Below are 24,396 nucleotides of genomic sequence, written 5' to 3'. Positions count from 1 at the left end.
CATCCCTCTTTCCCCGTGGTCTTGCCATCACCTGGCATATGGAATAGAGGCTCCCAAAGGGCTTGGAGGAGTCCAGGCACACAAGGAGTTGCTTTGAGGGGCAGAGCATTCCCCTTCCCTAGACGTGTTCAAAGCTACAGCCAGACCATCGCTAAGGAGATGCCGTCAAGAGGATTAAAATCTTAGGGGATTGGACTGGACTGCCTTTCCAAAAACCCTTTGGCCCAAAGACTCTGAAGTAGACAATGTCCCCTGGAGATGGGCTTTTTTTTTTTTTGTTTTTTTCTTTTCCTTTTTTCTTCCCCTTAAAGAAAGCCAACTCAGAAATGCTCAGTTCAGGGCAGATTTTTAAATCTTACCCTGCTTCGTTTCTGCCATCTGCTCTCTCTCTGTCAGCTCCTGAGTAAAAACTAGCATCTATAGTCAAGGACTGAATTGCCACAGTTAAAATAACATCAAGAGGGTCACCTGGGTGGCTCTGTCGGTTAAGTGGCCGACTCTTCATTTCGGCTCAGGTCATGATCTCACGGTCCGTGAGTTCGAGTCCCACATCAGGCTCCGCACTGATGGTGCAAAGGCTGCTTGGGATTCTCTCTCCCCCTCTCTCTGCCCCTCCACCGCTCACACGCTCTTTGTCTCAAAATAAAAAAATAAACTTGAAAAAAAAATGACATCAAGAAATACACATAGAGACAGAAAATGAGTGTAGATTGTTAGAGAGGACAAGCACTAATAGATAGAGAAAATCAAGGCCAGCCAGGGTGGTCAAGGAAAGGGTCATGAGTCAGGTGACGAGGAATGGATAGGATGTAGGCAGTGAGAGAGAAGCACTTCCATGTTAAGAAACACAAAAACAAAGCTCAACTCCATGCTGGGGGCAGTGGGAAATGCTACTTGTCCAACAAAGTGGGGCCAGATAATTGGGGATGCAGTGGGGAGTTTGAGAGGCTGGGAGTAGACCAGGGAAGGTCTTGAGCAGAAAAGCAAGGTGATGAAAGAAGTGTTTTTAAAAAAAAGCAAGTCTGGAGGCGCCTGGAGGGCTCCATTGGTCAAATGGCAGACTCTTGATTTCGGCTCAGGTCATGATCTCATGGGTTCAAGCCCCCACATCGGGCTCCACGCTGATGGTATGAAGCCCACTTGGGGTCCTCTTTCTCTCCATCTCTCTGCCCCTCCCCCGCTCATGCTCTCTCCGTCTCTCTCAAAAATAAATAAATTAAAAAAAAATCAAGTCTGGTTACGGAATGAATAAGCCACAGGGATGAAAGGCAGAGTATATGGAATATAGTCCATGGTACTATAATGGCAACGTAATGGGGCAGATGGTAGCTACACTTGGGGTGAGCACAGTGTGAAGTACATACAGACTTGTTGAATCACCAAGTTGTACACCTGAAACAAATGTAACATTGTGGGTCAACTCTGCTCAAGTTAAAAAAAAAAAAATCAACTCTGGGAGAACACTGCAGGATGGACATGAAAGGAAAACCCAAAGTAAAGGGTGGCCCCTGGAAAGACGGTCGTAACTTGGAGAGCTGAAGGCGTCCAGGGTCTATTCTGGGGACGGGGGAGTCACTGGGAATGGAGAAGAGGAAGAGCCCAAATAAGGAATTGAAGGTGGAGCCAAGAAGTGAGGGAGACAAGCTGGGCTGAGACGGCAAGGAGGCTTTTGGACATGATGAATACGAAGTAAGAAGAGGACACTCAAGTGTGAAATATCCAGCAGCAGATAAGCTGTAGAACAGGAGCTGAGAGAACGAAACAGACCCCAATTAGAGACTTAAGAGCGTTCTATAGATAAATCTGAAGTCCTAGAATGAGAAAGAGAAGGGAGAGAGTGCATAAGAGCCCAAAAGTGACCAACAACGGAAACTCGGGGCCATTTCAAAACTAGAAGTTCACAAGAATATGGGCACGTGAAAGGAACAGAAAAGGAGCGATCAGTGTGGGATAAAAAATTCAGGATCCTAGTGTCACAAAATGAAAGGAGTTTCAAGAAGGACTTGGTGACAGATGATGGATGACACATAAGGGCCAGAGCATGCTAAACGTACCATTATACTGCTTACAAATGAGCAGGTGGGTTTTCCCATCTCCACTAGTGACATAGTAGATACAATTATGTAATTGATTAGTGGACAGAAAAAGGGGTTTTGTGGCCATAAGACATGCTCTGTTTTATGTTGGTTTTTTTTTTTTTTTTCAACGTTTATTTATTTTTTTGGGACAGAGAGAGACAGAGCATGAACGGGGGAGGGGCAGAGAGAGAGGGAGACACAGAATGGGAAACAGGCTCCAGGCTCTGAGCCATCAACCCAGAGCCCGACGCGGGGCTCGAACTCACGGACCGCAAGATCGTGACCTGGCTGAAGTCGGACGCTTAACCGACTGCGCCACCCAGGCGCCCCATGTTGTTTTTTTTTAATGACAAAAGAGAGCTATATTAAGATCCTGTCATTCTGTTACTATAGATTGATTTTGAGGAATGTCATTTGGAATTTGTACTCTTCTGGGAGCTGCTTTGTTACAGATGCTAAGTATTAAGTATTGGCCATGTATTGTAAGTGTGTGAGTAGCATATTAAAGTGTGCAAGTCCTGACAAAAGCTGTAAGAAATATCCCAAAGCATTTAAAAACTGATAGAGGGATTATTAAGTAACTCATGGGATTTTGCCAGGCCCACACAAAGATTATGCTTCTGGTATCTCAAGAGCTCTTGGGAAGTAATGCCTCTTACCTCCTCATGAAATACCCAGTCTGCGTGCAGGGTTTATCCTGAACCAGACTTGCACCTCCTTTTATTTTAGTTGTGAACCATCTGGGAAGCCACCAGAGCCGGAATGCAATGTCTCTGGCCAGTTTTGGTGTTAAAAATCACTCAAATCCAGGGCACCTGGGTGGTTCAGTGGGTTGAGCGTCTGTGGCTCAGGCCATGATCTCGTGGTTCATGAGCCCTGCACGGGGCTCACGGCTGTCAGGGCAGTGCCCACTTCAGATCATCTGTTGCCTTCTCCCTGTCCCTCCCCTGCTCGCACTCTCTGAATGACACAAAGAAATTAACAGTCACTAGTGACTACAGACAGATCCAGGTTTTGAGGGGCCTGAAGCTTATATTACTTGCATGCTTTTTTCTAAGAAAAAAAGAATGCCACGTTACCAACACAAGACTCAGCATGAAGCTATTTATTCAGAATGAGAGCCAGAAGGCACCTGCAGCTGTAAGGCCATAAAGCATGAGGGTCACCACCTACACGGTAAGTCCACCTCTGCTCAAGACCACCTACTGGGAGTAAGGTGCGGACAGGGAGAAAGCAGGTAATCAGGCAGAGGGAAAATGAAAGACGAAATGCTCCTTAAGGAATACTGGAGCACAGAACAAGAAAAGGACAAAGATAAAACCCCAGAAAGAAGTTTGAATTGCAAAATCAATGGGAGATGGGAGATGGGAGAAGAGAGAGAAATAATCAATTTACTTTACAAGGCCACACTATCAGAATATTTATTTCCTAGTGATCACCAATCACATTGCTTCTAGGAGGCTTGCATAGGAGCACCAGGTTTTTGGAAACAACCGTTCTCTTCATTGCAGGCACTCAGAGAGTGGTTGTTGAATGAACGAATGAATGAATGAATGGAAACAAGAGAAATATAGTTCTTTTTCTTACTCGCCACCAGGGTCTGCTTTCCTCCGATGCTCCAACATACATGCATGTTTTTTTTGGCACTGGCTGGAGTTGTCAAAGCAGCAGCTCAGGCCAACCTCTTCTCTGGTGTTTCAGACTGTTGATCCTCAACAGACCAAGTCAAAAGCTATCTCCACCCAAAATTAATTTGTAAGCATGTTCAGAGTCTCCCCAAAAGAATTATACACAAAAATGGCTACTGTGGGGCTACCAGACTTACTCCCTTCCACCTTCTTTCTCCCTCTTCCTATATCAAATTCTGCAGATATATTTCAGAAATTAACACCTTCCCGCTCCTGGGCAGATTCACGCGGGATTTTAGCTAGGGCTGAAACACAATTCCTAAATTTCAAATATTTTACCAATTATGACAGCCTAAGTGACAATTTAATATATCAGTCATGATGAGATTTCCAGGAAAATACTGGCAAGCCTCATGCACCACTCGGTCAGCTGCAAAACCAAGACAGGACCGGGCGAACCCAGGCTCACCAGCTCCACACAGGACAAGACTCAGATGGTGGGAGTGCTTATAAAAGACACAATCAGCCTCTGCTTCAGAAAGGGATTCCCTTTGGGCAATAAATGCCCTACACTTTCCTGCAAGCTCTAAGAAATGGTGGGAGTTACGTTCAACCTAAAAGCCCATCCTCTTCTTAAAAAAGAAATATTGGGGCGCCTGGGTGGCTCAGTCGGTTAGGTGTCGGACTTCGGCTGGGTCATGATCTCGGGGTTTGTGGGGCTCCAGGGTTCCAGCCCAAGGTAGGGCTCTGTGCTGACCGCTGGGAGCGTGAAGCCCCCTTTCGGATTCTGTGTCTCCTTCTCCCTCTGCCCCTCCCCCACTGGCACTCTGTCACTCTCTCTCTCCCCTTCAAAATAAACATTAAAAAAAAAATTTTTTTTTTTTAATGTTTACTAAACGATTCTTCCTTCCTCTTCACTCACCAAATTTTCTAAAGAAAAGTGCTTGGAGAAGAGTAGAACTGGAATAACTCTATTACTACCTCCATAGTACAAAAATCCGAACACTGATGTCCTGTTTAGGGCAAAGGACATGAAATGAGTGAATCAAAGCAGCCGCCACCTCAGGGATTAGAAGTAAAGGTCTTAACTGGAAAAAAAAAAAATGATTTCGCCACTTTCTGGCTAAGTGATTTGACCTCTGGAAAGTTATTGAAAAGTCTCCAGACCTCAGTTATTTGGTTTTGTAAAATGGGGGCGAATATAGTACCCGTCTCCCAGGATTGAGAAAATGCAAGTAACGTACTGAATTTAACTGCACAGCAAAAGCTAGTTAAATGTTAGTATTTAATTGTAGTAGTAAAATTTTTGTTCTGCCTCCCCCAGTTCACACCACAGGCAAAACTGGCCCAACCCCCGCGCTTGCAGGATCCGGGGCCGGGCACTGTTGCACACCAGCATGCACAAAAGAGACCCCCAAACGCCGCGGCGTTACTGCAAGCCCCCACCCCAGGCCGGCCAGGGCCCCTCAGGTTACCGCTACGGCCCACACTGACCTGAGATGCCGCCTCCTATCACGACTACGTCGAACATGTGGCCCGCGACACTCGCCTTCTCCCGACTCGCCATGCTCTGATTGAGACTCTCCCGGGGCGTAGGTATAGAAGTGGGGCCGGTCAAGGGCGGGGCGGACCCTTCTACCGACTCTCGGGGGGAGGCCAGGGGCGGAGTCGATTCTTCCACGGACACCCGAGTGGAGCCGGGCACTGGGGGCTGGGCGGATCCTTGTCCCGACGCTCGCGAGGAGTCCGAGCTCGGGACCGGTCCCTGCTGCGAACCTCGGGTGGAGCCGGGCACTGAGGGCTGGGCGGATCCTTGTCCCGACGCTTGGGAGGAGTCCGAGCTCGGGACCTTTCCCTGCTGCGAACCCCGGGGGGAGCCGAGCATTGAGGGCGGGGCTGTCTCTTGCACCGACGCTCCGGAGACGTCAGAATACCGGACAGATCGTTGCAGCGAACCCCGGGGGGAGCCGGGCACTGGGGGCGAGGCGTTCTCTTGCACCCGCGCTCGGTAGAGGTCTAAGTACGGGACAGATCGCTGCAGCAAACCCCGGGGGGAGCTGGGCACTGAGGGCGAGGAGGTCTCTTGCACCCACCCTCCGGAGGCGTCGGGGTACGGGACAGATCCTTGCAGCGAACCCGGGGGGGAGCCGAGCACTGGGGGCGAGGCGGTCTCTTGCACCCACGCTCGGTAGAGGTCTAAGTACGGGACAGATCGTTGCAGCAAACCCCGGGGGGAGCTGGGCACTGAGGGCGAGGAGGTCTCTTGCATCCACTCTCCGGAGACGTCGGGGTACGGGACAGATCCTTGAAGCGAACCCCGGGGGGAGCCGGGCCCTGAGGGCGGGGCGCTCTCTTGCACCCACGCTCGGTAGATGTTAGTGTACAGGACAGATCCTTGCAGCGAACCCCGGGGGGAGCCGGGCACTGAGGGCGGGGCGCTCGCTTGCACCGACGCTCCGGAGACGTCGGAGTACCGCACAGATCTTTGCAGCGAACCCCGGGGGATGCTGAGCACGGAGGACGGGGAGGACCCTTGCAACAACTCTACAGTGGAGTCCGAGAGCTGGGCGGATGCGTCTACTGACACTCGGGGAAAGCCAGCTACTGGGAACCGCAAGGACCTGTGCTGTGACACTAGAGGGGAGTTAGGTGTGGGAGGTCCTTGCACCGAACTCCGGAAGGAGCCTTGCACTGAGGGCCGGGCCAACCTTTGTGCAGACTCCTGGAGAGTGTTACTGGGTGGAAGAGGTGCTGGTGTAGATACCCTGAGGAAGCCGGGTGTCACGGGCGGGTCGGACCCTTCCATCGACTCTGGGGAAGAGTTATTGGTTATAGGAGGTCCTGGTACTGATACCCGGGGGTAGCCGCGCCCTGCGGCCAGGGTGGATTCTGACACCGACACTCGGATGGAGTCTGAGGGCGGGGCGGGGGCTGGTACCGATCCCCGACCGCTGCTGGCGTCCGGGTCGGATGCTGGGGCGGCCCTCTCGGCGGTGCTCAAGCGGGTAGCAGACTGGGGGATCTGGTGACTCTGGCCGTGGGCGTCAAAGCGCCAGAGGCTTGTGTTAGAGTCCGTGTTGGTCCTCCGGCTAAGACTGAAATCGAGTTGGGCCGACGCGCTGGACCTGGAGGTGTTCTCGTATCCGGTGTCCGTTGCGGACCTGCTCCACGCTTGCCTGGCCAACGAACCGGTCAAGGTCCGCCACTCGGCATGGATGTTCGACCCGGACATGGAAGATGCGGCCGCGCCCGAGATGGAGGCCTGGCTCGGGATCTGGGCAGCGATGCCCTCGGCTCCGGGAGCGCGCTCGGCCCCCCCGCCACCTCGGCCCCCCTGCGAGGCGGGCGAGTTGTGTGCGCTCATGGTGGTGTAGCGCGTGAGGAGGGACGCGGTGTTCTGCCCTCTGCCCCTCCTCTACGGGCCCCCTCCTTGCCGGTCCCTGCTGTCCCGAACCGGCACTCTCCCGGGCCTGCCCGGGGGTGAGGCGCCCAGCCCACTAGGTGGCGGGGAGACCCGGCGCTACCGCAGCCTGGCCCCGCCTACCTCGCCTGCCCCGAGAGGCGGGCGGCACCACCAAAGGATGGAGCGGTGGGCGCGTGAGAGTTTCAGCCTAGTGCCGTTACTCTCACGCCGTGACTAAAAGTGGACTGGGCCGGGTGGGCTCGGGAAGGGGACTAAGATGGCAGGGTAATGGCCGCGCCCACCCGCTATGGCTCCTTTGTGACGTCACAAGGGGCCAGGGTGAGGTCTGCGCAGCCGCGCGCGGGCCCTCCCTAGGGAGGGGGCGGGGTGAAGTGGGAACTGTTACTTGGGCTTGACTTGGTGACGATTGGTTCTCTGTGGGGTGGTTCAAGCTGAGGTGCTTGACCCAAATCGAAGCGCGTAGGCGAGAAAATTAAGAACTCAACTATCACAGATTAAGTGGGACCTGCACTTTAAAAGTGAAGGCGAAGGGGGCGCCTGGGTGGCTCAGTCGGTTGGGCGGCCGACTTCGGCTCAGGTCACGATCTCACGGTCCGTGAGTTCGAGCCCCGCGTCGGGCTCTGGGCTGATGGCTCAGAGCCTGGAGCCTGCTTTCGATTCTGTGTCTCCCTCTCTCTCTGCCCCTTCCCAGTTCATGCTCTGTCTCTCTCTGTCCCAAAAATAAATAAACGTTAAAAAAAAAAAATTAAAAGTGAAGGCGAAGGGCTGGCTAAGGCGCAGAAACAAAAAAAAGAAAACGTGTTTCCCCATCCTACGGAAAAGAGGGATATTTAGTGCCCATGTTTTACTGTACAACCAGCCTCTTGCTAGTTTTATCCCTTCTTTATATTTACACTTTATCCTCCTAGAGCTGGTTTGGTCATCATTATTAGAACCCTCGAAAATAGATGTAATTATAACATCTAGGGTAGGTGATGAGAACTCCAGGAAGTTAGCTAGAATCTGTTAAATATTTTTTTAAAAATCAGGGGCGCCTGGTGGCTCAGTTGCTTAAGCAACTGACTTCAGGTCAGGTCATGATCTCATAGTTAATGAGTTTGAGCCCCGCGTCAGGCTCTGTGCTGACAGCCCAGACCCTGGAGCCTGCTTCTGATTCTGTGTCTCCCTCTCTCCCTGGCCCTCCCCAACTTGTGCTCTGTCTCTCTCTCAAAAATAAGTAACCATTAAAAACAAATTTAAAAATAAAAAAAAAGACTCTTAAAAAAAAAAGAAAAATATTTTTTAAAATCCACCCTTGGGTGGCTCAGTCAGTTGACAAGCATCAGCTTCAGTTCAGGTCATGATGCCTGGGTTGGTGCTTTCTGCTGTCAGTGTGACGCCCACTTCAGATCCTCTATCTCACTCTTTCTCTGCCCCCCCCCCACTTGTTCTCTCTCTCCCTCTCTCCCTCTCTCAAAAACAAACACTTAAAAATCCACCTATAACTCTTTCTCTTGTCCACCTCCCAATTCCGTATCAATATCTTGTTGAAGAAACTGTGAGGGAATATATCGTCTTTATCAGGCTTTAAAAGCTTTTACTTTCTAGAAAAGTGGTTGAGATTATGACTAAATTGATAACATTTTTATCTTGTTAGACATTGAAGAGGAAATAAGAGATATAAAGAATTCAGACCTTTCCTAAATATGATTCCATCCAACTTTCTCCATATCCCTATTGCATTCATTTCTTTTCATTCAAATATTTGATTTCATGCTACGTGCCAGGCACAGGGCAAAGTACTGGGGATACGCGGGCAACACGAGACAGCCGGAGACCTTCACCAAACATACAGTCTGCTAAAAGAGCTATAGTAGAGGGTATAGACAACCACACGCTTGATGTGTTCTGATAAATGTTTATTTATTTGTGAGAGACAGAGCATGAGCAGGGAGGGGCAGAGAGAGAGGGAGACACAGGATCCAAAGCAGGCTCCAGGCTCCGAGCTGTCAGCCCAGAGCCTGATGCAGGGCTTGAACTCAGAAACCATGAGATCATGACCTGAGCCAAAGTCGGATGCTTAACCGGCCGAGCCACCCAGGCGTCCCTCTTGGTCTGTATTCTAAAGCAATGGAAGCCACTGCATGATTTTAAGCAAAGGGTGATACAACTAGACGGCATTTTGAAAACATCCATCTGCCTACCATGTAAATAACGGGTTGAAGGAGAAAAGAGTAGATACATACGAAGAGTCCAAAGCTTGGGATTTTTCAAAGAAAGCTGTGATGGGGTCTTGGACTAGGGTGGGTGGTGGCACCTGGAGGGCTGTGGACATATTAGAGACATTTACATGTAAAACTGACAGGACTTGGTTGTGGCTAGAATTTGGAAGATCATGAGCCTACTTTTGGACATGATCAGTTTCAAATGCCTTTGAGACATCCAGATGAAGGTTATAGGGTAGATAGTTGAACAGAAAGCCAGAGACTCAAAGCAGGAGTTTGGCTGTAGATAAAAATGTGGGAGTCTTATTAATAAATAATAAATGAGGGGCGCCTGGGTGGCTGGCTGGTTCAGTCGGTTGAGCGTTCGACTTCAGCTCAGGTCATGATCTGGCAGTTCATGGGTTCAACCCCCCCCCCCCCAGGTTCTGTTTTGGCAGCACAGAGCCTGCTTTGATTCTGTGTCTCCCTCTCCCTCTCTCTGCACCCTCCCCACTTGCATGCTCTCTCTCTTTCAAAAGTAAATAAACATTTAAAATAAATAGGGGCCCTGGGGTGACTAAATCGGTTAAGTCCCCTTGGGTCACGATCTCATGGCTCATGAGTTCCAGCCCCTTGTTGGCCTCTGTGCTGACAGCTTGGAGCCTGGAGCATGCATCGGATTCTGTGTCTCCCTCTCTCTCTCTCTCTCTCTCTCTGCTCTCCCCCACTTGCACTCTGTCTCTCTCTCTCTCTCAAAAAAAAACATTTACAAAAATTAAAATAAATAAATAAATAATGAATGGGATAGGTGAATGGAAATATGGAGATTTCCTCTTTCCATTTTATTTGTTTGTATTGTATATTTTGAATATCTTTTGTAAAAAAAACCCAAAAGTTGTTTTGAAATAGATAAATAAAGGAACGATTTCAACATACCCTACAAGTATTATTTCCTCCCTTGTCGGACCTTGGGCAAATTACTTAACTTCTCTGTGCCTGTCTCGTCAAATATAGAATGTCATAAGTTGTATCTGTCAGGGTTCCAGCAGGAAAACAACAAACTCTTATTCAATCATTTGAAGAGAGGGGCGCCTGGGTGGCTCACTTGGTTGAGCGTCCGACTTTGGCTCAGGTCATGATCTCGCGGTCTGTGAGTTCGAGCCCTGCGTCGGGCTCTGTGCTGACAGCTCAGAACCTGGAGCCTGCTTCGGATTCTGTGTCTCCCTCTCTCTCTGCCCCTCCCCTCATGCTCTGTCTCTCTTTCTCTCTCTGTCAAAAATAAATAAAAACATTAAAAAAATTCAATCATTTGAAAAGAGTATCATAGAGGAAATATTTTAAAAGGTGTGGGCAAGATGAAGAGAAACCACACGGAATCATAGTGTACCTCCCGGCTGGTGACAGCAAGAAGGCTGATCACCGTGAAGGGGTAAAGAGAGAGAACAGTTCTCAGAACCCGGTGACAGAGGTGTTTGGTCAAGGCTGCCTGACACACAAGCTGTGGCCTTTAGTTCAGGGAGACATCCAGCCCAAAGGAAACTCACAGAGTTTCCAGGACAAATAATACCCAGCCTTCCTCACCTGCTTCCCCCTCACCTCCCCCTATTCCTCTCCATTGACCTACCCCAACTAGAACGGAGAAGGCAAGGGATCCTGTTCATGCAGTGCTTGCTAGTCGGCCGTCAGGGGACAGAACAAGCTAGAGAAGAGTGGTTAGTGCCCATGGAAGGGCCAAGGGAAGATATCCAGTATCGTCTTACTGAGGGTTCAACAAGCAAATACAAAATACTTAGCTAATTACACAATATATACTCACACTTTAATTTCTAAAAACCACATTATATTCATGTCATGGACTGTACTTTACTGAACTGTTATCCTCTCATATGAAGCGTGTAGAACTTTCCAGCTTTTTAATATAATACGTAACATGGGGATGAATATTGTTCTACATAAAATATTGTACATGTATTTTTACGATTTCCTTGAGATGGAATCCTAAAACTAAAATTATGGGGTAAATTTAAAAGGTCTTTGATTGAAGTTACCAAATGACCTGCCCAAGAGATCATACAAACTTATACCTCAACAATGTCTATGAATGGCTGTCTAAGGCCCTAGAATGTGGACAAAGCTCTTACTTAAGTAGGCTCCATTCCCAACATGGGGCTTGAACTCATGACCCTGAGATCAAGAGTCAGATGCTTTACCGACTGAGCTAGCCAGGCTCCCTCTGCAGTTCTAATTCTATTTTTCACTGCTTCTATTGCAGATATTGACAATGCTATTTCAGTTTAGGATTCTTTTTTAACTTTAAACTAAAAAAAATGTTTTTTAACGTTTATTTATTTTTTGAGAGACAGAGACAGAGCATGAGCTGGGGAGGGGACAGAGAGAGGGGGGGAGTCACAGATTCTGAAGCAGGCTCCAGGCTCCGAGCTATCAGCACAGAGCCCAATGCGGGGCCTGAACCCATGAGCCACGAGATTGTGACCTGAGCCGAAGTTGGACGCTTAACCGACTGAGCCACCCAGGCGCCCCTTTTAACTTAAAAAATTTTTTTAAATGTTTATTTATTTTATTTTTGAGAGAGAGAGAAAGTGTGAGTCAAGGAGGGGCAGAGAGAGAGGGAGACAGGGAATCCCAAGCAGGCAGCACAGAGCCCAATGCAGAGCTCAAACCCACGAGCCCTATGACTTGAGCTAAAATCAGTTGCCTAAGCGACTGAGCCACCCAGGTGCCCCTAACTTTAAATTTTTCTTGTATGCAACTCACTTTTCATTGATGCCATGTATATCTTGCTGTATTTTCTCCTTATGACGTCCTAATTTTGTGCCACAGAGATCTAGTTTTATGCATTTTCTGAGGATATCTACTGATTGTGACAATGCTCTTCTTGGCAGACACACATGGCGCTCTCATTCATTGCTAGCTCAAGCACACAATGGTACAACCGTTGTGGAGAGGAATGTGGTAATATCTAACAAAGTCACCTATGCATTCAACCTTTGACCCCGCATTCCTGCCTCCAGGAATTTATTCTAATGATACACCTCCACAAACAGGTCAAACATTCACAGGGCTATTTATTGTGAACTTATTTTTTTTTATTGTTTATTTTTTAAATTCATTTTGGAGAGAGAGAGAGAGAGCACGAGCTGGGGAGAGGAGCAGAGGAGAGAGAGAAAATCTTAAGCAAGCGCCACACTCAACCGGGAGTCTGATGCCAGGCTCAGTCATGACCTGAACTGAAATCAAGATGGGATGTTCAATTGACTGAGCCACCCAGACGCCCCTTGAACTTATTTTTACTTTTTATTTATTTATTTATTTATTTATTATTTATTTATTTATTTACTTTTAAACTCAAGTTAGTTAACATACAGTGTAATATAACATATAGTGTAATAATGATTTCAGGAATAGAATTCAGCGATTCATCATTTACATATAACACCCAGTGCTCATCCCAACAAGTGCCCTCCTTAATGCCATTTACCCTTTTAGCCCATCCCCCTACCCAACACCCCTCCAGCAATCCCCAGTTTGTTCTCTGTATTTAAGAGTTCCTTATGGTTTGCCTCCCTCTCTGTTTTTGATCTCATTTTTCCTTCCTTCCCCCTATGTTCATCTGTTTTGTTTCTTAAATTCCACATATTAGCGAAATCATGTGATATTTGTCTTTCTCTGACCTATTTTGCTCAGCATAATACACTCTAGTTCCATCCACCTTGTTGCAGATGGCAAGATTTCAGTCTTTTTTATCACCACATAATATTCCACTGTATATACACCACATTTTCTTTATCTCTTTGTTAATCAATTGAACTTATATTTAATAGAACAATTAATTCAAAACAATTTCCATGCCCATCGATGGGAAACTGGTTGCATAATCTTTGATTATGTCTACGTAGTGGACAGGTCATAGAAGTGAAACACTATGCAGCCATTAAAAAAAAAGATATGAGTGATTTTCAAGATATATATCTTTATATATGATATATATGTGTGTGTGTCTGGTGTATATATATACGTATATATTATATGTGTGTGTGTTAGTACATTCATGTAAGAAAGATATGTACCTTTATTTGCAAAGGAAAACATAGGTAAGATAAATCATAAATGGAGAAACAAGGGCGCCTGGGTGGCTCAGTTCGTTAAGCATCCAACTTTGGCTCAGGTCATGATTTCGCGGTTTGTGACTTCGAGACCCGCGTCTGGCTCTGTGATGACAGCTCGGAGCCTGGAGCCTGTTTTGGATTCTGTGTCTCCCTCTCTCTGCCCCTCCCCTGCTCGTGCTCTGTCTGTCTGTCTGTTTAGTCTCTCTCTCTGAAAAATAAACAAAACAAAAAAGGAATGCTATATAGCTATATATATATATATATATATATATATATATATATATATAAAACAAAAAAATGGAGAAATGTATGACGATGTAATGGAGGGGATAGGGATGGGAGTGAAATTTCTGAGTTTTTTGTTTGAAAATAGTACAATTCCCATTATGGATTTTCATGGGCTCAACTAAACCTTCAGACTCCTAAAACTACCATGGGCCACATTTGGCATCTGTCTGCTCAGAGAGGTACAGATTGCCAGCAGTGCAGAATGTTCTTCCACGGGACACCGTGCAGTAGCAGACAGATCAGTCCAGATAGCAGACAGTCGGTCCCCCAAGTGGTTGTTCAGGGACAAGGGAAGAAGTGTCACGTCAGGCAATATGGAACCTCGCTCGGAGTAGCAGCCATATGCCCCATAGGAGCCAATAACTTATTCATAGTCACAGTATCCAGGGTCCCTCATCTAGGACATACCCAACAGTGACAGTCACCACACCTAGAGAAGCCCAGAATGATGGTATTTGCATCACGTGTCTATAGTTGATTTATAGTTTCTACCCGTCTAGATGCTCTTTACCAACCAGAGGGCACCCGTGTTTGCTGTAAATAATGTTGCTTAATCAAACTGGAGCCATGAGAGCATCAAAAGAATTATGGAAAAGATTAATGAAAATGCATTAGGCCACTGTGTTATGACAATATAAATTAACAAAATATTGGGAGAAAGGAGCTTAAAAAAGGAAAGTTATTCTTTACAGAAACTATCAGGCAGTAAATATAGAATATTTATTGTTAAAACACACCATTTCAACTCTTACAGTAATTGGTTCAAGCAAGGATCTCAGGAGATGCTAAAAACCTTGAGTGAAAGATTATTAGGGAACTGGTTACTCACGTGGTCTCCAAGTATTACTCCACAGATAATTTTATTAATTCTAAAGGAAAAACATTCCTTTGCAGTTAAGACATCCAGTCGTTATCACTTTAACCAAATGACCAAACTTAAGATCACCAATTATCAATAGTCTAATACAAAGGCGCTGGCTGGCTCAATCAGAAGAGCATGTGGCTCTTGAACTTGGGGATGTGAGTTCGAGCCCCATGTTGGGTGTAGAGCTTACTTAAAAAAAGGATCTAATATAAAATGTCCTTTGATGTGATGTAGTTACATACACAATCTCACGTGTGCAATATTCTTACTAAAAATGCCTAACTTGAATCCAATCATGAGGCAAAAATCACACAAATCCAGATACAGGACATTTTACAAAACAGCTGGCCTGGATCCTTTAAAAAAAAAAATGTCAATGTTGGAAAGAAATTAAAAGTTGGGGCACCTGGGTGGCTCATTCAGTTGAGCATCTGACTTCGGCTCAGGTCATGATGTCACAGTTCGTGAGTTCAAGCCCTGTGTCAGGCTCTCTGCTGACAGCTCACAGCCTGGAGCCTGCTTCTCATTCTATGTCTCCTTCGCTCTCTGCCCCTCCCCAGCATGTTCTCTCTCTCTCTCTCTCTCTCAAAAATACATAAACATTAAAAAAAAAAAAAAAAGAAAGAAAAAAAAGGCAAGTGCACTTTCAAGATGAAGAGAATAAAAAGACATAAAGACCAAATACTGTGAGAAACCTGATTGGATTCTGGATTGGAAAATGAAAAAATCTATAGACCTTGTGACAATTGAGAAGATTCAATGAACTATATATTTGATGCTGTTACTCATTAGTGTTAATCATACTGGATGTGATAATGGTACTGTGGTTTTGCAGGAGAACGTTCTTACTTTTAGGTGAATATCATGAGTGTTTCAACTTGTTTTCAAATAATTGAGAAAAACACCCCAAATACTGAAAACGTGTGAAAGTGTGGCAATATGCACAACAATTGGTGAACCTAGTGAAGGGTGTATTAGTGTTGATGAAAATATGCTTTTAAATTTTCTGCAGGTTTGAAAAATATTGTGTTGGGGAGAAAAGAGTTCAAAGGAAAAATTATTTTGAACCAAAAATTCTTTACCAAGGGAAGTTATTAAGCATTATGAAGGCAAAGGAAATTCATTAAATAAGCAAAAAAGAAAGCTTATTACCTCTCTTTCTGAAAGTATATATTTTTTTAGTATGCATTCCAGAAAAATAAGGCTGAAAACTGAGAAAGAGGGCTATCCCATGGCAAGGACCTAACTGGAAATCCAGTAAAATATCAGGGACCACAGGTTGGCCATCCAGAAAGCAAACAGACCAAGTTAGGATTGAGTAGGCATTAGGACTACAGTGGATTCCAAATGAGATATAGAACAAGTGAATTGGAATGCATTAGAAGTACATAAAGAATACCTAATATTAGGGTACCCGAGTGGCTCATCAGTTGAGTGTCTGGCTCTTGATTTTGGCTCAGGTTATGATCCCAGGGTCATGGGATTGAGCCCCACATCAGGGCTTCCTGCTGAGCATGGTGCCTGCTTAAGATCCTCTCTCTTTCTGCCTCTGCCCCTCTTCCCCATTGTGGTCTCTCTCTTTCTCTCAAATAAAATAAAATAAAATAAAATAAAATAAAATAAAATAAGGGGCATATCTGTGAGTCAGTATGTTAAGTGTCTGACTCTTGATTTCGACTCAGGTCCTTATCTCACAGTTCATGAGATCAAGCCCCAGGTAAAGCTCCGAGCTATCAGCATAGAGCCTGCTTGGGATTATCTTTCTTTCCCTCTCTCTCTGTCTCAGCCTCTGTCTCTCTCTCTCTCTCTCTCTCAATAAATAAACTTTAAAATAAAATAAAATAATTTAAAAAAGAAAGCCTATTATTATCCTCTCAATTAAAGGCAGAAACAAAGAAAAACATGGCATTATTGAGCAATTTGTTGCATTTGAGTAAAGCAAATCTAGGGACACCTGGATGGCTCAGTCGGTTAAGCATCCGACTTCGGCTCAGGTCATGATCTCATGGTCAGTAAGTTCGAGCCCCTTGTTGGGCTCTGTGCTGACAGCTCAGAGCCTGGAGCCTGCTTCAGATTCTGTCTCCCTCTCTTTCTCTGCCCCTACCCCGCTCACGCTCTGTTCTCTCGGTCTCTCAAAAATGAATATACGTTAAAAAAATTTTTTTTAAGGAAAGCAAATACATTTGATCTTGACAGTAGGAAAATTCTTCTTTGCTTAGCATGAGGATCATGACCATAGAACCAGAAAGAAGGAAACTATATAATTATGCCACATAAGTCAGCTCTACAATTGACTTGTTATTATATAAATATTTTATTGATTCTTCTACTTTTAGAATACTTAGTTATGGTTGCAGAAAACAATACAAATGTTATCAATCTTGACAATAAAAAATAAAGGAACAGCTGCCGGATGATGAGGAGGAAGCAGTAGAGAAAAATGTAGAAGGGTCACAATACTTACCAAGTGTCCAAAGATACTGTAAAAAATTGGTAGAAACTGAAATAAGGAGTTAAATATATTATTGAAAGATATAATGGAGGAAGTAAATTAACGAGCCAACAACCAAAAATGGGAGTGAGGAGAGAATGTGGGAGCGGTGTAACTGAATGAAATCCTCACCTAAAATACAAGCAAGTCAATAGACAGTGTCTAAAGTAGACAAATGAGGGTGCCTGGCTGGCTCAGTCGGGAGAGCATGAGATTCTTGATCTCAGGATTGTGAGTTTGAGCCCCACGTTTGTTGGGGAGATCACTTTTTAAAAACGTAATAAAAATCTTAAAACCAATAAAGTGGACAAAGGAAGAAATAGTGCCATGAGCTGGGATTATGGGAAAAAAAGCGTCCCCATATCGCTGATAGAAGTAGGAATCTCAGTAGTCTATTTGAAGGCAATACGTATTAAAAACCTTAAAAATACGGATAGTCTTTCACTTAGTAATTCTACTTGAGGGAATTATCCTGAGGAAATAATTATAAGAGATTTACCTATAAGCACGTTCATTGTTAATACAAGTGCTACATTGAGAGGAACAAATAAAGGAGATTTGTTACATACATTTTGGCTTACCCATAAAATGTATGATTATAACCATTAAAAATAATGATGTATATTTCATTCAGGGGGTAATCACAGCTATTTTTTTTCATTGAGTCATTTAAGAAATAATTATCAAGCACTCATTATGTGTTAGGCACTGTTCTTGATGCTATGGATATATCAGGGGGCAGAACCGATAATGTCTCTGCCCACATAGAGCTCATTTTTATTTTTTTACTGTTTATTTATTTGGGGGGGGGGGCGGCGGATGGGCAGACAGAGAGGGAGACACAGAATCTGAAGCAGGCTCCGGGCTAAGAGATGTCAGCACAGAGCCCAGTGCAGGGCTTCAACTCACAGACCTCTCGAGATCCTGACCTGAACTGAAGTCAGAGGCTTAACCAACTGGGCCACCCAGGCGTCCCTACCCTCATAGGGCTTAGATTCTAATGGGGTTGGAGAAGACAGGTAAAGAAGAGGAAACAATAAATAAATAAATGAACAAATAAATAAATAAATAAATTAACTATATAGCATGTCAGGTGGTAAAAGTGCTTTGAAGAAAAATCAAGCAGAGCAAGGGGAAGAACCGTTGGGTAGGGATTAACATTTTGTATAAGGTGAGCAGGGAAGGCTTCTTCAGTCTGGTGACATTGGTATATCCATGTCAACACATTGAGGGGCAGAGCCAAGAAGATATCTGGGCAAGAGCACGCCAGGCAAAAGAACAGCTAGTACAAACACCTCAATCTAGAAATACGCTTCATTTGTTTGAGGAACAGCGAGGAGACGGGCAATGGTGGCGTGGAGTGAGTGATACGGGGAATAGTGGGAGACGAGTGTGGTTCAGGAGTGGACAGATGTTATAGGCCCTTGTAGACTATGTTAAGAACTTTTTTAAAGAAGACTTATATTTTATTTTACCTTATTTTATTTTGTTCACGTTTGTTTATTTTATTTTATTTTATTTTATTTTATTTTATTTTATTTTTGATATATATAGGGAGAGCCTGCATGTAAGCTGGGGAGGGGGCAGAGAGAGGGACACAGAGGATGCGAAGCGGACTCCATGCTGACAGGGGACAGCCCTATATGGGGCTTAAACCCACGAACTGCTAGATCATGATCTGAGCTGAAGTTGGGCGCTTAACCAACTGAGCCACCCAGGCGCTCCTATGTATTTTTCAGAGAGAGCGAGAGTGTGAGTGGGGGAGGGGGCAGAGAAAGAGAGGGACAGAGGATTTGTGCTGAAAACCGACGGGGGGCTCAAACTCACAAACTGTGAGATCGTGACCTGAGCTGAAGTTGGATGCTTAACTGACTGAGCCACTCAGGTGCCCCTAGGCTAAGGATTTTAGATTAATTTTTTCTGAGTGGTGGGAAACCATTCAAAGTTTTGAGGAAGAGAGTAAAATGATCTGACTTTCAGTTTAGAAGGATAAAAGTAGCTGACCTGTTCGAAGGTAAGAGGGTGCCCCCACTCCCTCAAACCACCAGAGCTAGCCAACTCTTTCAAGGAGGGCCTCAGCCGGAAAAAGGAGGCACCCAAATTAGGATAATTTGAAGAAAGGTTAGTAACCAGAATATATGCTGAACTGGGAAGGGCCAGAAAGACTTGGAGTCTGGAAAGATAAAGCCATACGTAAAGGACTACCTCAAGAGGATCAAGAGGAGCAGTGAGCGCTGGTTGAGAGACACAAGTAATCCCTGAAGAGTTTACAGGGAAGAAACAATGGGTTAAGTACCCCAAACTTTCCCTTTTCCCTGTTATCTCCCCATTGGATGAACTCAACAAGAAGCCAGAGCACATGGGAGTCCGTTACCGTCCATAGAAGACAGACTTTCATGGCAGAAAGCTGTGTGCAAGAGAGGTAAGTAGATCTAGAGGGGTAACTGGAAAGTATTCAGCACTGGTAGCCTTTTAATGAAAGCAATACTATGAATCAGATACCTTGTTTTTCACAACAAAACATCAGCCTTGTCATTTTCAGGCCTAGTAATCAGAATTTAGGGCGCTTTTTTTTAATAAAAACTTTTTTTAAGTGTATATATTTATTTTGAGACACAGAGAGAGCAAGCAGGGGAGGGACAGAGACAGAAGGAGAGAATCCCAAGCAGGCTCAGTGCGGAACCTGATGCAGGGCTCAAACTCACGAACTGTGAGACCATGACCTGAGCTGAAACCCAGAGTTGGATGCTTAACAGACTGAGCCACCCAGGTGCTCCTGGCTTTTTTTTTTTTTTTCCTCGAAGTACAGTTAACACACAATGTCACCTTAGTTTGAGGTGTACAAAATTTATGGCCCTTTTATTTTTAAATTGTTTTTTAATAAAGTCATGATAAGGATCAAATGACTTTTTAAAAATATTTTATTTTTAAGTAATCCCTGCACCTGATGTGGTCCTCAAATTTACAACCCCAAGATCAAGAGTCACATGCTCTACCGACTGAGCCAGCCAGGTGCCCTTTATAGCTCTTTTACTAAATATATTTTAACTTGCTAACAACCTCAGTGTCTGATTGTTTGCCACTCATCCACTATAAACGGTCTTAGCTGGCAAAACCAACATTTTGAGATGTGACCGAGTGGCGTCTTCTAGAATTGAAGGTTAGCAAATTCTCCAGGAATCTGCTGTCTGAAGTGTTTCTTGATGTGTTCTTTCAGAAATTGCAATTTGAATGTGAGAAAGGGTAACCCAGGGGACAGGAGTCTGCTCCTTGGTGAGTTGCAGATTGGTGGAGTTGTTGCACAAAAGAAACTTTATTTGCATCATGGGGAATAACTTCCAAAGCCTTGCCTCTCTGAGCAAGGGTGAATGGGTTCCTTTTATTTAGGGTTAAGGTTAGAAAGTGGAGCTTTGTCATCTTTAGCAGAGGAGGGCATAAGGTTGCGCATGTGCCTTAAGGAAACATGCCTACCCATATATTGTATACAAGTAAATGAGGCTTGTGCGCCTTCTTGGGGGAGATTTAGTATTATAATGGGTTAAAGGTAACTGTCAGTCACTGCGTGGGTTTAGCTCAAACTAGTCAGGGTGCTTTGGGCCAGCAGAGCTTGTCCTACAGGCAGGCATTATCACTTGAGGGGTAGTATCATTGTCCATCATGGGATGCTATGTGCCCACGATTCGCCTGAGTTAAGAGAGAAGCTGGAAAGAAGGGCTTAAAGGAAAAATGGGGGACAAAGGTCTGTGGGTACAAGCAGCTGAGCAGTAGAGGTCAGGTCTTGGGGTGTAGCTGGTGACAAAAGGTTCTCTCACACCGAACTCTTGGGAAAGTGGATTGGTACAAACGTAGTAGAAAAACAATTTGGTGATGCGTATCAGAAGCCTTCATAATATTCACTCCTACTGATTGAAGTGTTCTATTTCTGCGACTCGTTCATAAAAATATAAACCCAGACGAAAGATTTCTGTATAAAGTCTGTAGTTCAATAATTTTTATAATAACCCCTTGCAAAAATGAATCCCTACAGCTCAGAACAACTGAACAGGGCAACAATAAGGCAATGGATAGGAATATGTTACAAATATGCCGTTGGACATCATGCAGCCTTCAAAAATTATGTTTGCAAGGGATTTTTTCATGGCATGAGAAAATTATTAGGATACAAGATGGAAGGAAAAAAGCATGATAAAAATTTCAGTGGCAAGTGGTCTCAATTGTGTAAGGCAAAATATATAGGGTCATCACTGAAACAATAAAAAAATTTTAAGGTTTTATTTTGAAATAATTACAGACTCACAGACAGTTGCAAGAACCGTAGAGAAAGGTCCTATGTTACCGTTCACATAGCTTCTCCCAACAGTAACATCTTACAAAACCACAATACATTATCAAAACCAGGAAATGTACTTACCATGCTCACCAGCATCACCAAAGTTATCGCTGAATAATAGTCCATATAAGCCACTAGCAATTATACTTCATTTATATACATATCACTGTTGAAATGCCGACACTTCAACTTATAAAATATTGTTATTTGGTAAAATGCAAGTAAGAGCTGGAATCTAGTTAATTGCATTGCCGTTATCAATTTCCCGGTTTGGCTCTCGACCTCCCCAGCTCTCCCAACACACACACACATTGTATGCATCAGCAAGAGCGACCTAATGTTTCATAATTTTTTCACTATGCTGCTTTTTGGCCTGAATTCTCTCTCTACATGAATTTTTGCTGGTATGTTCTCTGTTCATTTGTTAAAACAGCAACAACAAGCTCAAAATGGAGCCATTTGCCCCCAACGACGGCATACCAAGACTTAATTACAGCTTCAACTCTCTCAGGAATGCGACCTTGTAACAGTCGATCTGAAATTCTCTGATTGGCACTAGGAAGGTAATCTGCATGGTAAAAACCCTGCTGGTCCCTTCCCCCCCCCCGGCAAAAGAGGTCCTGGCCTGAAATAACCCTTCTCTTTTGTTAATAACTTTTTTGCCCGACCCTTCTTCCCGTAGGAGGCTTCCATTTTGTGTAATTCCTCCACTTGCTAGGTGGACTGCTGCCAGATTCACGAAACGCTTAAGAAAGCCAAGGAAATGTTCCAAGTTTACTTGGTTGAATTTTGTTTTCCAGTGAATTTGGGGTCAGCAACGGCAATTAGAAGCTAACCTCCGATGGCATTCGGGAACAACAAGAAACGGGCGTGGTGCCCCCGAAAACTCTTGAGTTCACTGTCTTTCTGGCCGTTTCAAGGGCTCTGGTAAGTTCCTCTCGGTTGAGCTTAGGTCTTGTATTGCGTTCAAGCTCCCGATTTAATTGGCTTTCCTTAAAAGGGCAGGTCAGCTTGACCTGGCAGATGGTCCTGCCCAGGAGCCGAGCTGAGCTGGCAGTAATGCCCCCGCGCCCAACCTGGCTGGCAGACGGGTGGGTCTGCGTGGAGCCATGCCTCTGGCTTCTCAGACTGCAATTCCCCGGGTGGGAAACCCCATGCCCTAACCCCGTCTCTGGATTCCACGTTGGGAACTGCTGACCGTTTAGTCTGCGGTTCTCCATTTGTTTGGAATTGGCCTGCAGTCCCGGTTCCTCGGGGTTTGCGGGTCCAAGCCCTTTTCCCCAATCCAAGATTCCTCGGGATTGGTGGTGGTGCATAGAGGGCCTTCTTGTGGCCGGGAGGCAGTAACACCTCTTAGTTAACTGCTGATACATGGAGGTGTACGTGTTTGTCTGTCTTGCTTTGTGTAGATAAAGGTCATTGCTAAGTGGGTATCTCCGGAGCCAGAAAGAAACCCCAGCCCTTTGGTTTGTCCCGTGGACACAGTATGAACAAAGCTTTTAGAATCGTTACATGTAAGGGAGTTGTGTTTGAGTGTTATTCGAGTCCAGCTGCCCGGGAAGAAGGTACTCTGGAGAATGAACCGTTTTTACGAGCTTATATGCTTTTTCACATTTTGTAAAAAAGCCAGAAGATTATAGATTAGCGTACAGACAGGAGTCTCGGAGTTTCACGTCAAGGAATGCAGGGGGTAGGAGCACTGATCGGTGTCTCAAGGACAAGGTGGTTTCCCTTTAGGCAACGCATCCACAAAGCAGGTGCGCATCAGGCTCTGGTTTAAACCAAGTTTACATACAATCACGCCGACCTACAAGGAAACCTAAGATGGCTTTCCTTCTAGCTCAGGCTGGTAAAGACTAGTTTTCTCTCTACAGTCCCCAGATTGCCCCTGGGAACTGTGGGGGCAGCTGCAACCCTCATTCTTTGCAACCTCATTCTTTCAGCCCTTCCTGCCCCCCCCCCCCCAGATTATTACTGTGGCTTTAGGAAACCAGAGGCCTAGCCAAAGGAAATGGGATCCTTTATATCCAGAGAGGTGAGCATGCGACCTTCCAGCATACCTGCTTATTTTATTTTACTTTGTAATTTTTAATTTTTTACTTGCTTATTTTTATACATAAGAACTATAGTCCTGGAAGTTGCGGAGATTTACCAAGCTGGCAAAATTTTACTAAAAACGGCTGGAAATTACAAGGGTCATTATGAGGAATGTTCCAAATAGATAAAATCATTTAAAAAGTGCACTTAAGGGGCGCCTAGGTGGCTCAGTCAGTTGAGCATCTGATTTAGACTCAGGTCAGGATCTCCCGTTTCCTGAGTTCTAGTCCAGCTTCAAGCACTGGGCTGACAGCGTGGAGCCTGGAACCGGCTTCAAGTTCTGGGTCTCTCTCTCTCTCTGTCCCTTCCCCACTCATGCTCTGTCTATCTCTCAAAAATAAATAAATAAGCATGAAAAAATAAAATAAAAAGTGCACTTAAAAACACGGGCTCCCAAATGAAACAAACAGGATAATATTTTTTAAACCTATTTTAACTAGTATGCAGAAGCCTACAACGGGTTTTGAAATTCCAAAATAGCTTCATTGAGTGATTCATTGCAAAAGGCTAATTAAAGAGATAAAAGGTACCTAAAGCAAAAGTTATGAGCCAATTCTTTGGGGAAATGGACACAACTATCCCGTCTGTAGGGCCAACGGTGTGGCTCCAGAAGTTCAAAACTTCACTTACCCTTTTGCCAGTTTCCTCAAACCTCCCTCCCTATTCTGAAAATGCTTGAAAAAGGCAGGACTTTGGAAACAGAATTGACCCTCACTTACTTAATCTGTGTCTTTGTGATACAAACTGTCTGTCCTCATCTTCTCAAGGAGCAGGAGCCATTCTTTGAAATGTAAGCTTTAGGGAGAAGTTTCTCAGAAGGAAAAAAAAAAAAAAAAGAGGCAGGTATTTGGAAATTAGGCCTATAGTGTCCTCTCCACAAATACT

At 45.0% G+C, this 24,396-nt stretch overlaps 1 protein-coding gene across 1 annotated transcript in view; it reads right to left on the bottom strand.

The window, feature by feature from the left end:
• The window catches only part of MAOA (monoamine oxidase A), a 67,874-nt gene extending 62,378 nt beyond the window's left edge, over nucleotides 1–5,496 (bottom strand). The window contains exon 1 of the mRNA XM_030305798.1: nucleotides 5,201–5,496. Coding sequence (XP_030161658.1) covers nucleotides 5,201–5,273 — 73 coding nt within the window. The 5' untranslated portion in view covers nucleotides 5,274–5,496. The remainder of the gene's footprint in view (nucleotides 1–5,200) is intronic.
• Nucleotides 5,497–24,396: the final 18,900 nt, after the last annotated feature.

The sequence above is a fragment of the Lynx canadensis genome, chromosome X (genome assembly GCF_007474595.2).
Source record: "Lynx canadensis isolate LIC74 chromosome X, mLynCan4.pri.v2, whole genome shotgun sequence".
NCBI lineage: Eukaryota > Metazoa > Chordata > Mammalia > Carnivora > Felidae > Lynx > Lynx canadensis.
Note: the sequence above shows the minus strand (reverse complement) of the source record. Positions and strands in the feature narration are given on the sequence as shown.